This window comes from Glossina fuscipes, unplaced genomic scaffold, assembly GCF_014805625.2.
Source record: "Glossina fuscipes isolate IAEA_lab_2018 unplaced genomic scaffold, Yale_Gfus_2 2, whole genome shotgun sequence".
Lineage (NCBI taxonomy): Eukaryota > Metazoa > Arthropoda > Insecta > Diptera > Glossinidae > Glossina > Glossina fuscipes.
The window spans coordinates 13,861,799-13,875,663 of NW_023998416.1; the positions used below are offsets into that span (position 1 = coordinate 13,861,799).

The following is a 13,865-nucleotide window of genomic DNA, read 5'->3' on the forward strand; positions in this document are numbered from 1 at the left end:
TGTTCTCTTAAAACACGTTTAATGGAAGCAGATCAGATTGTTTCATTTTATTAAGAAGTAGAAGAAGAAGAGCATTCGAGTAGAATTGGAATCCATAAAGAATCCTGCCAGCAGTTGATTATAATATGAGCTATTAAGTTATCGGGAACATTGAAGTTTATAGGTTTTCTGGTAACAAGGATAGCAATAACGACCAGAGCAGCTACATAGTTATGGCCACAGCTAGAGAGGTCGACAAGTTTCTAGAAAGTTCCATTTTCACGCTTTTTCAGTTCTTTTACTTAAAATTTGCTTAAAACGTTTTTTCAGACGTACATTTAGTTCATGCATAAATGTTTTCTCTCTTTTTGTGAAAAAATAAATTCTCACATTACCGCCGTGAGTGACTCGCATTCTAGGCGGACTTTTGTAAAAGTCCCAATTCTCCAAGTGTTTGCATCAATGTTTGCCGGATTGAATAGTTATTGAATAGTTATTGTATATGAAATCTTTGTTCGAAACATAACAACACACACGCATGTTTAGATTTTCATATTTGTCGCGGTATTATTGGGATAACATTTTTTAGTCTATCCGCATTATGTTTGCGGAAGAAAAATTCTTCTTCTTTGTTTCGAGACAATGTTTGTAATTCTAAATACACAGAGAGTAAAGGAGTGAACCGTAGGCGATAGATCATAATTGAATTTTTTTCTTTCTAAAAGAAAAAATGCTTTTTCCCTTTAGCTAAACGTGTAAACGACACCTATTGACTAAGGATAATATATATCTGAGAGATATGGATTAGTTTTATTTCTAATTTTTTAAATCTGATTGATTGATTGCATAACTTCCTTTTCACCAAAATTTATTTTATTAGGGGAAAACCATTGTAGAACATCTTGTATTCCTGGGCGAAAGATCGGATAAGAAGGGTAACTGCGGGTATGTATTGCAATCAGCTTTACATAATTAAGGGAGCTCTGTGGAGGACAAAACAAATGATAGCCGAATTGGTCATTCGTGGTCGCAGACTTAAATTTTACTTGTAGTGTAGTGAGTGTTCAACCGAGAAGTCATTTGCCAGTCACATCGATTCCCTATTACTTCTTTTTTGCTCATTTCTTTCTAATCATCACGGCTTAACATGAGTCAAAAATAAGGTGCGGAGTCCACGCTGCATGCATCAAAAGATATTTTTCGGGTTCTATTTGCATTTTCTTCGAAGGATTTAAAGATTGAACTAACTACAAACAAATCCAGGACTTAATCGATTAATTACTTTTATTTTTATGGAATGCACTCCGTGTGTATGAGGCTTATAATTATTTATATATAGTAAAATTTTTTTTACTGAAATGAACGATAAATTATTTCTCTAAGTGTTTTTATAGTCGATTTATTTATACTTGAATAAAAAGTATCTGTCGGTTATATGATATTTTTGCGGTCATTTCTTACGACGAAGATGACGAAGGAAGGAAAAAATCTTAGTCTGGTATTATTAACTTTTACCGTTAATGTTTTTCAGATGCTTGGATTCCATGCTAATAGCGAGCAATGCTGCGATGTGATAATAATCATAAAATGAAAATCATTGTATGTTATATAGTAAATCAACATGAGCTTGAAAAGTCGATAGTTCAACTATTTGATAGGTTTAATGTCTTCAATGCTCTGACATGTTTGCGTGTTTTAAATATTTTTTTTTTTTTTTACAAAAACCATTGACGACGAGGAGAGAAGAGTGTGAAATGTAGAAAAAAGCTAACTATTAGTGTTCTTTAGTTTTATCGATACGTAAAGACATAAGAAATTATGGTTCACTCAAAAGAAAACGATGATAGACAAGCAAGTAAAAAAGAAAAATAAGCAGACTCTAACTGACATATCCTGGATATATGTATATAAACAAAAAAATCCAAGTAACGGATATATCAAGAAGTTAAGAAAGAAAGAAATTATTTACTTTATCGTACTTCAGGATTTCAAAGCAGAATGAGCCGCCATGCAAAAAGTGGAAACTTGTGGTGGCAGAAAAAAAATAATTTTCTGTACTTGTTTGGCTACGCCATGCTTGAAGAGTCAGTAAATGATTCAACTAGTGAGAATGTTGTGTGAGCGAACTTAGGATGTAATATCATATCAATCAATAAGTTCATAGGATGGGATGCAGATGTAGAATGAATCCGTATGATTTTCAAAACCTTGAAACGAAATATGTCAAAGGTATCCTACGAACTTATTCATGGGTCATGTGTTATACATTTTAGGTGATCAGCAACTTTGCTTTCAACATTTAAATGTCGAGGATTTCATATCTACAAATAACATAATTTACTTTTGTGTCCTTGCGCTAACTGTTTTAAATTAGGCTGGAAACTTCTCTCCCGACCTGTCTCTTTCCAATTATCATAGGTTCAATACGATGCAGTCATATTAAGCAGATCAGTGGTTTTGCAAAGTTGAAGATGTGCGAAAATGGATGGCTGATGGCTATTTCGCCTCGAAACTACGAAGTTCCTACAGTGTGGCCATTTGCAAGCTACCCAGCAAGAGGCAAAAACTAAAGAAGGCAGAAGTTGCTGGCAAATAGTTTCCTTATGCCATCTGCAGTTTCCTAATGAAATTGTTTTCAGATGTTCGACGTAAAGCAAAAACTTTGAATGACTTAGTTTCGGCATTTATCTGGCCATCTCTGACTACTTGCTCTTTATCCAGGATAGAGAACAAGCTTGACGAGCTCCATGGTCTCAGCTATGAATTTAAAAACGTAGAAGCAAACTGCCGCAAGCGTTTTAATCAACCCTCGTATGTATCCGCACATGCAAGTAGACTATTGCTAATTAAGCGATAAAGAAAAGTCTACTAAAAAACCATTTATCGATACCAGCAGAAGTTTGAATATATATTTTTAGCATATTCATAAAATTTATTTCATTTTTTGCAAATAATTTTTTTGTCGGGAAAAATGCAAAAAGAAAGTTACATATGCGACGAGAGATATTTTGCGACTGTATAGAAAAATTTAAACCATAAATAAACCACATTATGAGACAATTATCATAAATAAACAACAAGGTTTTTTATCGAAAGCCAATAGGCATTATAAGCTATATAAATAAACAAATGCTGATAGTTAGAAACGCATGTTCAGCAACTATTCGTATCTAATGGCTAAAGCATTTCCTTGTTAACACAAGTTTTCCTTTTCTTACACTTTTATTATTATTATTATTATTATTATTTTTATTATTATTATTATTTTTCTTTCCATCACAAACCAATTTATTGGCTTTTTCTTTAATTAACCAACGATTAGCATACGACAAAAAACATTATTTAGAAAACGAAAAACAAGTGAGAATGCTACCAGGAAGTTAGACTTGGCAGACAAATTCCCTACCTTTTTTTTATAACAACTAAGAGAAGATTTCAAACGAGCAATTAAACATTTGATATACTCTGACCTTCTTTGAAAGAATTCATGTATTGTTAAGCAGTACATGATTTTAATTAAAACTTTGAAAAATTGTTTATGGTAAGTTGTACTGAAAATCTCATCTTTGTTTTAAATAAAAATACTGTTCTATAAAAACAGGAAGATTCTAAAAATATTGCCCGATATAGGACATGAGGTACATTATATCTACAGCTTCGATGGGCTGACAGAAAGGGCTCTCACAAGTGGGAAGAAATATGAGTGTGAGGTGTATTTTAAAGTTCTGGGCCACAGAATCTGCAAAAAATAACATCCACAAAGTGCTAACACTATTCAAAGGAAATCTTTGACGTCCCACGTGAACTCGTTGTTGCAGAAGCAAGCTAAAGCTTTAGTAGTTTTTTCATGTGAATAGTGAAATAGGTGCGTCCTCATTTTTGGAAAATCGTATTTCTTGAGGAAGAATTTAGTTTAGGCATCTTGTAGATATATGCGCTTAATGAGCTCTATGTGTCATTTGCACTACAGTAGAGTACACAAAATAAATTGTGAATGAAAGAAAATACGAGGGAAAATTGCAAAGATATGTATATAGGCACTTTGGCCAAAAGATATATGAAAATTGGTAGAGAATAAATAAGTTTTTTCGTTCTTCGCTATTTTCTTAGCTTCGGAAGCTACCGTTTAGAAAGATGGCATTTCTTTGCAATGGACGATAGTAGAGGATGATGGTTGTTGGTGGGTATGGCTTTATGGCCTCATGAAAAGAAAAATATGAATATAAAAAAAACAGGTTTGACACAAACTTGAACACATGCTGTTTGTCTGCCTGCCGGCCTAACTGGCTGATTGGTTCAGCTTCCTTGCCTCCTAATAATCCAACAGAATAAATAAATATTTTTTTTTTTGTTTTTTTTTTTTATTCAAATTTCTTTGTTGATCACAAACGTAGTCATCAGATAAATAGCTCATGATCTTTTTAAATACATTGTGCACACACAAACATACTTAAATATAAACACACACGCGCGCGCGCTAATCATACACAAACAGATATTTTTATGATCGTTATGACAATTAGAAATTTTTCAACACAAATTTATAACTTGTTGCTCGTTTATTGAAATTCTTATGTTTTCTTTTACTATCTAAAACGTTAAAGATGACAAAAAAAACACTTGTAGGAAAGACACACACACACACACACACACATTGGTATTATCAAACGAAAATATAACACAAACAGGCTTTGCTGGTAGAACCGAAAATCGACCATAAAAATAGCAATTGTCAGCATCATAATAATAAAAATTTGATACTTATCGCCGGTTTGGTCTGGCGCTGCTCACATCTAAAACAAATAATGCCGTTTTTTACCCCAGAAAAAAAAAAATGTATATATATATGTAGCAAAAATAAAGCGCCAAAGCGCACTTGTTACGTTACCACTTTAAAATTTACGAAGAGGGACGAAGAAAAGCTAATAAATTACATTGAGACTGAGGAGGTAAACCACAACATCTAAATACAATTAAAACAACAAGGCAAAAAATTATAGAAAAAACAAAATATTTCGCGTGCAGTTTAATAGCTCAGCGCAAACTAAAATTGAGAAGAGTTAATATCGCTAGAGGTGCTCTTAACTAAGTGAAGTTATTACCATGTAATTAGTCTCGAGTCTGCAGAATAAAACATAAACATTAAGCGCTATAAAATGTCCCTTGAATATAAATGTTACATACATTTGAATGAAGGATGAGAGAATATGTTACCACTTTTCTTAAAAAATATGTGTTCTTTCCTCCTTCCTTTGCAAAACCAATGTGGTGAATGTACCTGAATGTTAAGAGCAAACTTCGTCTACTAGGAAATGCGATACTACCGTCTTAGCTAGTGGCAAATTTTTACGACCTGATGTATTGAGGAGGATGATAGCAAACATTTGGTAAATATTTGGTTACTTTTGTAGCAACATGATAAGCAGCATCTTGGAGCCCATGCACTTTTTTTTCAGAAAATTTACTTGGCTGTCTTTTGCTGAAATATTTCATGTCGATAAAGTTGCTAAAGTTGCTACATTCACCACTTAACGGATAAGGGGCACATCGCGTGTCCAACACTAGAGAGCTTTGTTGCTAGATTCGCGACAGTCACTGTTAGAAGTTTAAAACTTCATCTCGACGGCCGCATAGCTCAGTAGATCAGACTCGAAACTACCAACTCGTTGCTTGATATGCTTTCCTAGGTCATATTTGATCGGTGCGCACTGACTATCTAGTAGCTATAGTGAGCGCTTAGTTGGAAGATATACTAACGGGGCGAAGCAAACTCACTAGGTCGCGGTATCTTTTTCTCTCTTTTACTTAAATACTTTGATCTTCCTGTCGAAATATATGTATACTGTCCTCGAAAAGTTTATTGCGTTTGTTCGGGGTTTTTCATCTGTTACGCAAGAGACCCATTTGCTATTATATCTATTGTATCATCGAAATCGAACCATAGCTGATTCGAACAACTCCTGCGAGTGTCTTTGAAAGTCGGCTTTATACCTTTAACAAAGATTTCCGTAAACAACGCAATAGATGATAGTCGCATACCCTGAAAACTTCAGAGCCGCTTTACTGCCCCCAATTTTTGTCGAATCGTTATTTATGTGCGAGGCCCTATGGAAAACGCGGTCTTTTCTTTTGGCTAATTCTAAATGCTTAAGCTTGTAATGGCTGTTCTTAGCCTGGGAATTTTTTTTTTTTTTTTAATTATCAATGGACCGTCAGTTTTCCTACAAATTTCTTTTTGTTTTACCTAATATAACTAATATATCAAGTCGCCCTAAATTGCGAACCGAACTGACTTTTCCCCCCCTCTCTAAAAATGCAAATGAATGTTAATGATATGTATCAGAGAGAGATATATTCGCTATATGCTGTAAGAATGATTTCTTGTTTTTATTTTAAAGCAGCAGCCCGGACTGTTGCTCTAGCCGAAGCCGAATTGTTTTTCATGAATTAGGAAAAAAAAAGATGTTTAATAAAATTTTTTTATATCTTACCTTGGTGCGATAAAGGGGATTATTGAAGTCCCAATCAGGTGCCACAAATAAATAACCACATTTGGAAACTTTACGAGAAGCCTGAAATAGATGAAAAAACAAGTAAAATAAACAAAAATGTAAATAATTGTTTGCGTTTCATTTAACTAACTATAGTTTCAATTTACCAGAGAGAAAAAGGCGGCTTTAAAAATGGAACTGGACTTACCCTACTTGAGGCGAATCTTTTACAACCGGTGGAGTATTCGTTTAATTTTTGATGTTTACTAACCCCTTCAGGGACAATATTTTTTTTCTTTTCCTCTAAATTTCATATGTAGATTTAAGATTTCCATTTTCAAATTTTTGCTTTTTTTAGTAGCTTTAGTTTAAAAAAAAACAAACCATCCACATATGTGTAAAAGAATGTCAAGAGGTCTGCTTTTATTTTCTCAGTCACTTTCTTATAAGGTCTCACGAAATAATTTATAGCCCACAGACTAGTAGTGTACCTTACAATAAGTTTACTATGAACGGAACGGAAAGAATTAAAGAAATTCGATGTTCCAAGCCAAGAGCCAAAGTTTCAGTCCTACGCCTTGCTTAGTCTAAGATTTTAGTTTAAACATGCCCACACAGCTCGCGGAAAAGAAGCTTTATGGGCACCTCATTGAAAAGAGTCTGTGTGCTTACTCATTTACTGAATATTTCGTGACTAGCTGTAGTGCTTCAGCAAACACTTAAAAAATAACTGAACGTCTTGAAAAAGTAATAAAAAACAAAAAAGTAAATTTTAAAATATTGCCATCGTTAAGTTTAGATATATAGCAAGTATTGCTCTAAATCTCCTAACATTTAACTCATTTCGTTTATTCCGCTCAGCGAATGTGAAAACGTCACACACCATAACTGCGATTACTTTCACTAACCGCCCTGCGACACATCAGGCTTTTTTTGCTTACTAAAAACTTTTCAAAATAGGACGAGAAAAAGTCCCTTAGACTTCAGTGTGTATTTTTGATTAATACCTCTTAATAATAAAGCACATGTACCCTCTAATTAGCCATATAAAAAAATCCCAGTAGCACTAAGTAGCTATAATTTTTACTGACTGCTTGAATGACTACTGTTTAAGTCTATTTTGTTATTCTGTAAAAAAAAAAAAAGAGAAAAAAATAGTCAAACTAAATGCCAAATAGCCGCTCTTTTCCACAATTTAAAAATTACTTCAGTTAAAGATTTTTCTTCTTTTTATTTATTTATTTTTTTTTTTTTGTTGTTGTGTTTTTTTGTCTTCTCTTTGCTCGTAATGTTTTTCACATCACTTGCTTTCATGCATGCATGTCATGGAAAAAATGCCATCTGTGAACTCACTTTATCATCGCTACCGCCACAAAGCATTTGAACTTTTTGCAATAAAATTACTTTAGCGCACCATAATAACGAAAGTCTTTTGGATGAATTTTTCTTTCATTTCACAAAAGATTAATTTAATGAAAGTGATCATTATTGGACTGCAATTTTAATATTACGGTTGGTAGCTAAACTTTATCTTAACTTTAATTGCTTTAATGGCGTGAGAAAATTCCAACATTTTGCCCGAAAAAGTGCGATGAAGAAAAAAAAAAAAAAAAGTCATTTTTACACTCGTCAACAACGAAATATTAGATTATACTGATTAATTTTAATTAATCACTCTCGCCCAGAAATCGATTCGGGGAATCCCACAATCAAGATCCAAATCAAGTTGAAATTTCAGTTAGCTACAATCTATCTACACAGTCTTCGTCCGTCGTAGATAGGACGGAAAAGTGATCGACCTCTGATTCAAATTTAAGTAAATAAGAAAATTATATTCGGTCGTGACCGAATCTTTTATACCCATCACCATTATCCTCAAAAGTAGAACTAAATTTTCATGTTTAAGTGCATTCCAAATTTGAAGATGGCCAAGAATTTATATACTTTGCGGGGTTTTTGAAGTTTGTTTCTGTCTGTTGAATAGGCGTGGTCAATTTTTTCCAATTTTCTACAAACACTACAGCGTCACCCATAGAATATACGTTTAAACTTTTGTATGCTCATCTCCCATAGTTTGTAAGTAATGAAGAAAAAAGCAATTTTTCATTTCGTTTGTTGTCAGTTTACGTGGCGCTAAAGGCAAGTCCTTCGACCCATTCGACCCATTTTCAATACCAACCTACTTACAAGAATTTCCAATGTTTCCGTAGGAAAATCTTTACAACACCTACATCGATTTAGAAATTGATGCTGATCAAGAATATACTTTGTGAGGTTTCTGATGCTTTCTTTTGGGCCTTGCAAACGTTTTCACAAAGTCAATAGACCCCTCATCTATCGGTGATAATGAAATTATTACGAAGACACTAACGCTATGTCAATTTGCGCCTTTATTCATAAGTTATTAATAAGTTATTCACTATTGTTATTCTGGATAAAATTATTGCAGTCAGGGTCAGCTTTAGTGAATTGCGGGCATCGTAAGGGCAAAAATTTTAGAGTTTGTCAACATTTTATTTAAATTTTGAAATAAATTCTTAAAAAGTCGGGCGATATGTCGGAAAAATGTTCAAGACGTAATTTACTTGGTAAATAACAATCCACCAAGTTCCCGGTGCGACACATACATAGTAAGACCGTTAAGAGACCTAGTACGATTTCAAACCATACGTATCTGAAACATTCTGAGCATTAGTTGACAAGTTACAGTCATTTTAGTGAAGCCAATGATTTTGTATTCTTCACATCAGTGGATAGAAAAGAATTTCGTGTTTTGCTTAAACTTTGTTTTTTGATAGGGAAAAATAGTTTAATAAGCGTTATGTGGACTCTGTACTAAGGAACTAAACTACCCTTGACTGCTATGGAGGATTTGAACGCGGTCCTACAGCCCTTAATGACGAAAGCTCTGGTCGTTCAAAGCTGACAATTGTTTCAGAATATATAAAAAAAGCTTTCGAAGAACGAAAAGTGAACTTGGTTGGAATAGTTAGCTGGCACTTTAAAAATATCGCAAAGCAGTGTGTTTACTATTTTAGATGAACATTTGCCCGTGAGATAGCTGTGTGTGCATTTGTTCGCCCTGGACCAAAAACAACGATCTGTCAACGATTTAGGTCACTATTTGGAGTTGTTCAAAAGAAGTCGAAAAAAGGATTTCTTGTGTCGGTATGTGGAAATGGTTGAAATATGGATCCACTACTACACACGTGAATTAAAAAGATCGCCAGCTGAGTGGACAGCAGCAGCGGCAGAAATCATCCAAAACGACCTCAAAACTAAAGGTCGGCTAAGATAGTTAAGCCGTTTTGGAATGTACTTGGTATTTTATTCATCGGCTATCTTGAAAAGGAACAAACGAATATTAGCGAAATACACACAGAATGGCGTAAGTCGAGAAAAAAGCGTGGACGTGCAAAAGAAGTAAGTGTTGTTTCGCTCCGTGTCCCAAGTCAATAAAAACTAAGGTTAAATTGAACGAATTATGCTTCGAATTGCTTCCACTCTCACCGTATTGTCCAGATCAGGACGCCAGTGACCTCTTGCGCTTTGCATACGTCAAAAAGATGCTGCGGTGAAAGAAATTGGTCTCAAATAAAGAAGCGGTAGCCGACTTTGAGTCCTATTTCGAGATCAAAGAGAAATCGTGGTACAAAACGTGCATCGAAAAGTTAGAGGAGCGTTGGAATGAACGCATTACCCTTGAAGGAGAGTCATTGAAGAATAAGGTTGAATTTAAAAAAAAAAAGAAATTCGTTTTTATCTGGCGAACAAGGCGAGTTCGTTGTAAACCAATAACACTTTGAATAAACCTTTGTTTGTTTCTTCGTCGCGTCGCTTATTTGTTTGGAAGTTTCGGCTTTTTTATATAAATACTTTGAATACTTCTGCCTGTGACAAATGCAATATGAAAAGTAGTACACTCATATTCAAATATGAGTGTGAAAGTTTCTGACTCATGCAGAACAAATTGAAAAAGTTTCTTACGCCTACTGCGGCTATCACTGAATTTCGTAAACGAAGCATGTATTTGAACAGCGAGCCATGGTTTACAAAAGTAGGTTAAAATAATTTCATTTGGGGCAGTTGGGAACAAAGGGAAAAGTGTGTGATATTAACGAAGTGATTATTAAATCTTAAGAAATTAACAAAAACGAAAATAAACAAAAAATAAACTTTAACTTAAGCGTTCAAAGCACGGACGAATCAAGTTCTTAACTGCTGTTTTAAGCTTCGACGCACATGAACAGAAAAAATAGTATAAAAAATTTCATTTATTTTTTTATTCTAAGTATATTTATATTTAATATTAAATAAATTCACCTGCATTCGCGTACTGGATAATTAAAAAAAAAAAAATTTAGAAGTGAACCTAATTTCGGACAGTGTGAAATTCCGAATTGATTCAATGCCAAGCCAGAATGAAAAGTGTTGAGAAATTAAAAATTGAAGTGAATCAAACCAAAGAAATTTGAAGGCAACAGATGCCACTGTCAAATTGTACAAAAACAGTAATAGCAACAACAAACAAACACTTATTAACTTATTATTGAGATCTATTTGCTAGAAGTGCACTGTTGGGCACAAATGATGAAAAAAGAGGAGCAAAAGAAGAAAGGTCGGGCGAGAAGATTGTGATTAGAACGCTTTAGAAAATGACATTTATAAGAAAATCGAGCTCGGCAAGTGGACGACGGGAGAACATGAAAGTAGACGATAGCCCAGATAGAGAGGAATATTCTGCAAATATAGCGGCGAAGTTTACTGCAGTCGTGGAAAGAATATTGTGGAGTGGATCTAACTCCGAGATTTCGCTATAAAATTTGGTTAGTTTAGCGGAAAGGAGAGAGTTTTTTGCTCAATCCCTCAATATGAATACGAAAAAAGTAAATTAAGCATAACACAATAAGGTGTTCTTCTTCAGAGTGATTACAGCATGGGTTTACCGCATAAGTTTGGCCATTCGGTCGAAAGCATTTTTCAAACCTTTCTATATTTGATTTAAATTTGCTATTGTTAGGTACATGTTTCGCTCGGTCCAAAATCCGAAATTTCCCGATTTACCCTCTAATGTTATCCCCACTTCGTTGAATCTCCCTTAGATGTGCCAACAACTTCATGAAAGAATATATTCCCGTTTGACAGCAGAATTCATATTTTTTGGTGCTCCAAGGTCATCATTTTGTCTTAATAGCTAATACTTGAAGGTAAAACACGAGCGCCACAAAGGAATCTTACTGCAATATATTAAATCTTTTCTTTTTGGCTTTGTTTTATGGTTCATAAGTTTGTCATTTTTATTAAAGTACATTGCCAGTCTACTTACGACTAATACCCTACACATTTGTGTTTCATGTACATGTGACACTTCTACATACTGTTACTGCTTATAAACTTTTGAGATGCGCGATAACATATGTTTGTAGATCCATATAGGAATATGGGATATCTAGGTGAATCTTCTAGTTAATAACGGATTTGTTTTTCTTTTTTTTAATATTTTTTATTTTAATGAAAACAAAGGTTACTTTGTTTCTTTCCTCGGTAGTATTTATTTATTTTGTATAATTTATAATAAAAATTTTATAAGGACAGAAAGGAAAAATTGAAAACAGAAACGAGGAAATATAACAAAGGAAACTTTATCAAAATAAACACATCATATACAATGTGCACAATGTACCATAAGGAGAATAATGTGTAAAGAAATCACAAAGAAAAAAAAAGGCAATGAAAAATTGCAAGTCGCTCTATTTGTGTGTTAAGTGATATAAAACGACGATTTCAACATTTTCAAGTCAAAAAGTCAACACGTTCAGATGTGACTTGGACATCACTAATCATGTGAACTATTGGAACGTGAACTTCGAAAGTGCCAGGAAGAACGTGCATAGACAGCATTTATCCATTATTTTTTGCTCTTTGTAGTTTGTCGATGAGGCTCGAAGAACACGCACTTTACAGTTAACAGTTAACTACAACATTGCAATTTTGATTAACTATTTATTTTTTAACTACGTTACAAATGTCTTAAAATATAAAAATGTTGTTACAAAAATCTCACATTTGATGAAATGCGTTTGCATGAAAAACCAATCAATTTTCTAGGAAACCGTTTTGTAAAAATGATAAAACCAAAAACACGTTCATGATGCTCTATGGCGATTGGGGAAAAGATTAACAATAATTTCCAGAACATTTCATACATAAAAAAGGGGTTAGTGTGGAAGTGTGAATGTGTGGAAGTGTCACAATAAAGTTTGATTGGGTAACTTGCTTGTAAAGGGTATATAAGCAAAGTATTTGCGAAAGACAAACTCAAGCGAGCCCAGAGAGTTGAATTTTAGTGTTCGAACGGACAAGACCAGAAGAGGCATTCCAAATGTAAGTTCCTGCCAATAACTTATTAAGAGATCTCTTAAATCTAGGACATCTTAAAAATCACAGTTCAGTGATACGAACTTAATCGCAAAAGGAGTTGGATAAAGACACAAAATCGCAACAGGGCAGTTTACGTAACAAAGTAGTGCCAAAAACCATAAAATTTCCTCATTGTTACACTTGAAGTTTACTACTTGGCAAAACACAAGATTTTTTTCATCTGAAAAAGATGGCCTGAGCTTAAGTCCCGGTTTGTACAAGTAGCAATATTCAGAAAAATTGCTGAAAGCAAATTTCAAGCGCTGGAACGCTTGTTTATCCCGAACATTTGCAAATTATTTAGTTTAAGATATTTTACCTTTGCATCTACCGAGACATGTTCAAGCATATTGGGGAAGTAATCTTTTTTGCGTCAAAATTAGAGACCAAAGTTTTAATGTTACTTCCAAAATTAGGAATATTCACATGGGATCAGTTGAACAATGATTTTGAAAAGGATTACCTGATTACAGGGTTGGTCTTATCGGTATTATTGCCACCAAAGAAGGGAAATATAAAAAGAACTTGGTTTTGTCAAACCTTGCCTGTGTTATTTCGTTGTAGATTTACTTCTCTTCAGACAAGTTTAATTATTGGGGCATTGAGAGGATTTTAGAAAATTTTTCTGTTTTCTTGACCCTCTCTATTCATTTTAATGAAAATCGATGCTCTGAAGGATTACTGGCAACACTTTCCTGACTAACAAGAGAATTGAAGCATAGAAGATTCCATATCGGTTAAGAGAAGTGCCTGTAATGCTAATGGTTACTTAGTTATATTATAGAAATAATAATCATAGGTGATAGATCCCTTAAAATGCGGTTATACAATTTTATCAAGGCCATTTGCTGATAGGAACCAATTTACTGAAAACATTTCCAATTCTGATTGTAATTGTAGTAACTCTTAGTTTGTAGATACTGTTTGAGTGATATAAAAGTCTTAAAAGTACTTACTGTTTTAATTATGACCGGC

General features: G+C 33.8%; 1 protein-coding gene across 3 annotated transcripts in view; it reads right to left on the reverse strand.

Moving 5' to 3' along the window:
• LOC119633100 (protein outspread) overlaps positions 1–13,865 on the reverse strand; it is a 150,063-nt gene that overhangs the window by 67,787 nt on the left and 68,411 nt on the right. For all 3 annotated transcript variants that reach the window (XM_038026336.1, XM_038026335.1, XM_038026337.1), the window contains exons 2-3: positions 13,847–13,864; positions 6,471–6,551 (exon numbers count right to left, since the gene is read on the reverse strand). In XM_038026336.1, the coding sequence (XP_037882264.1) occupies positions 6,471–6,551; positions 13,847–13,864 (99 nt within the window). The remainder of the gene's footprint in view (positions 1–6,470; positions 6,552–13,846; position 13,865) is intronic.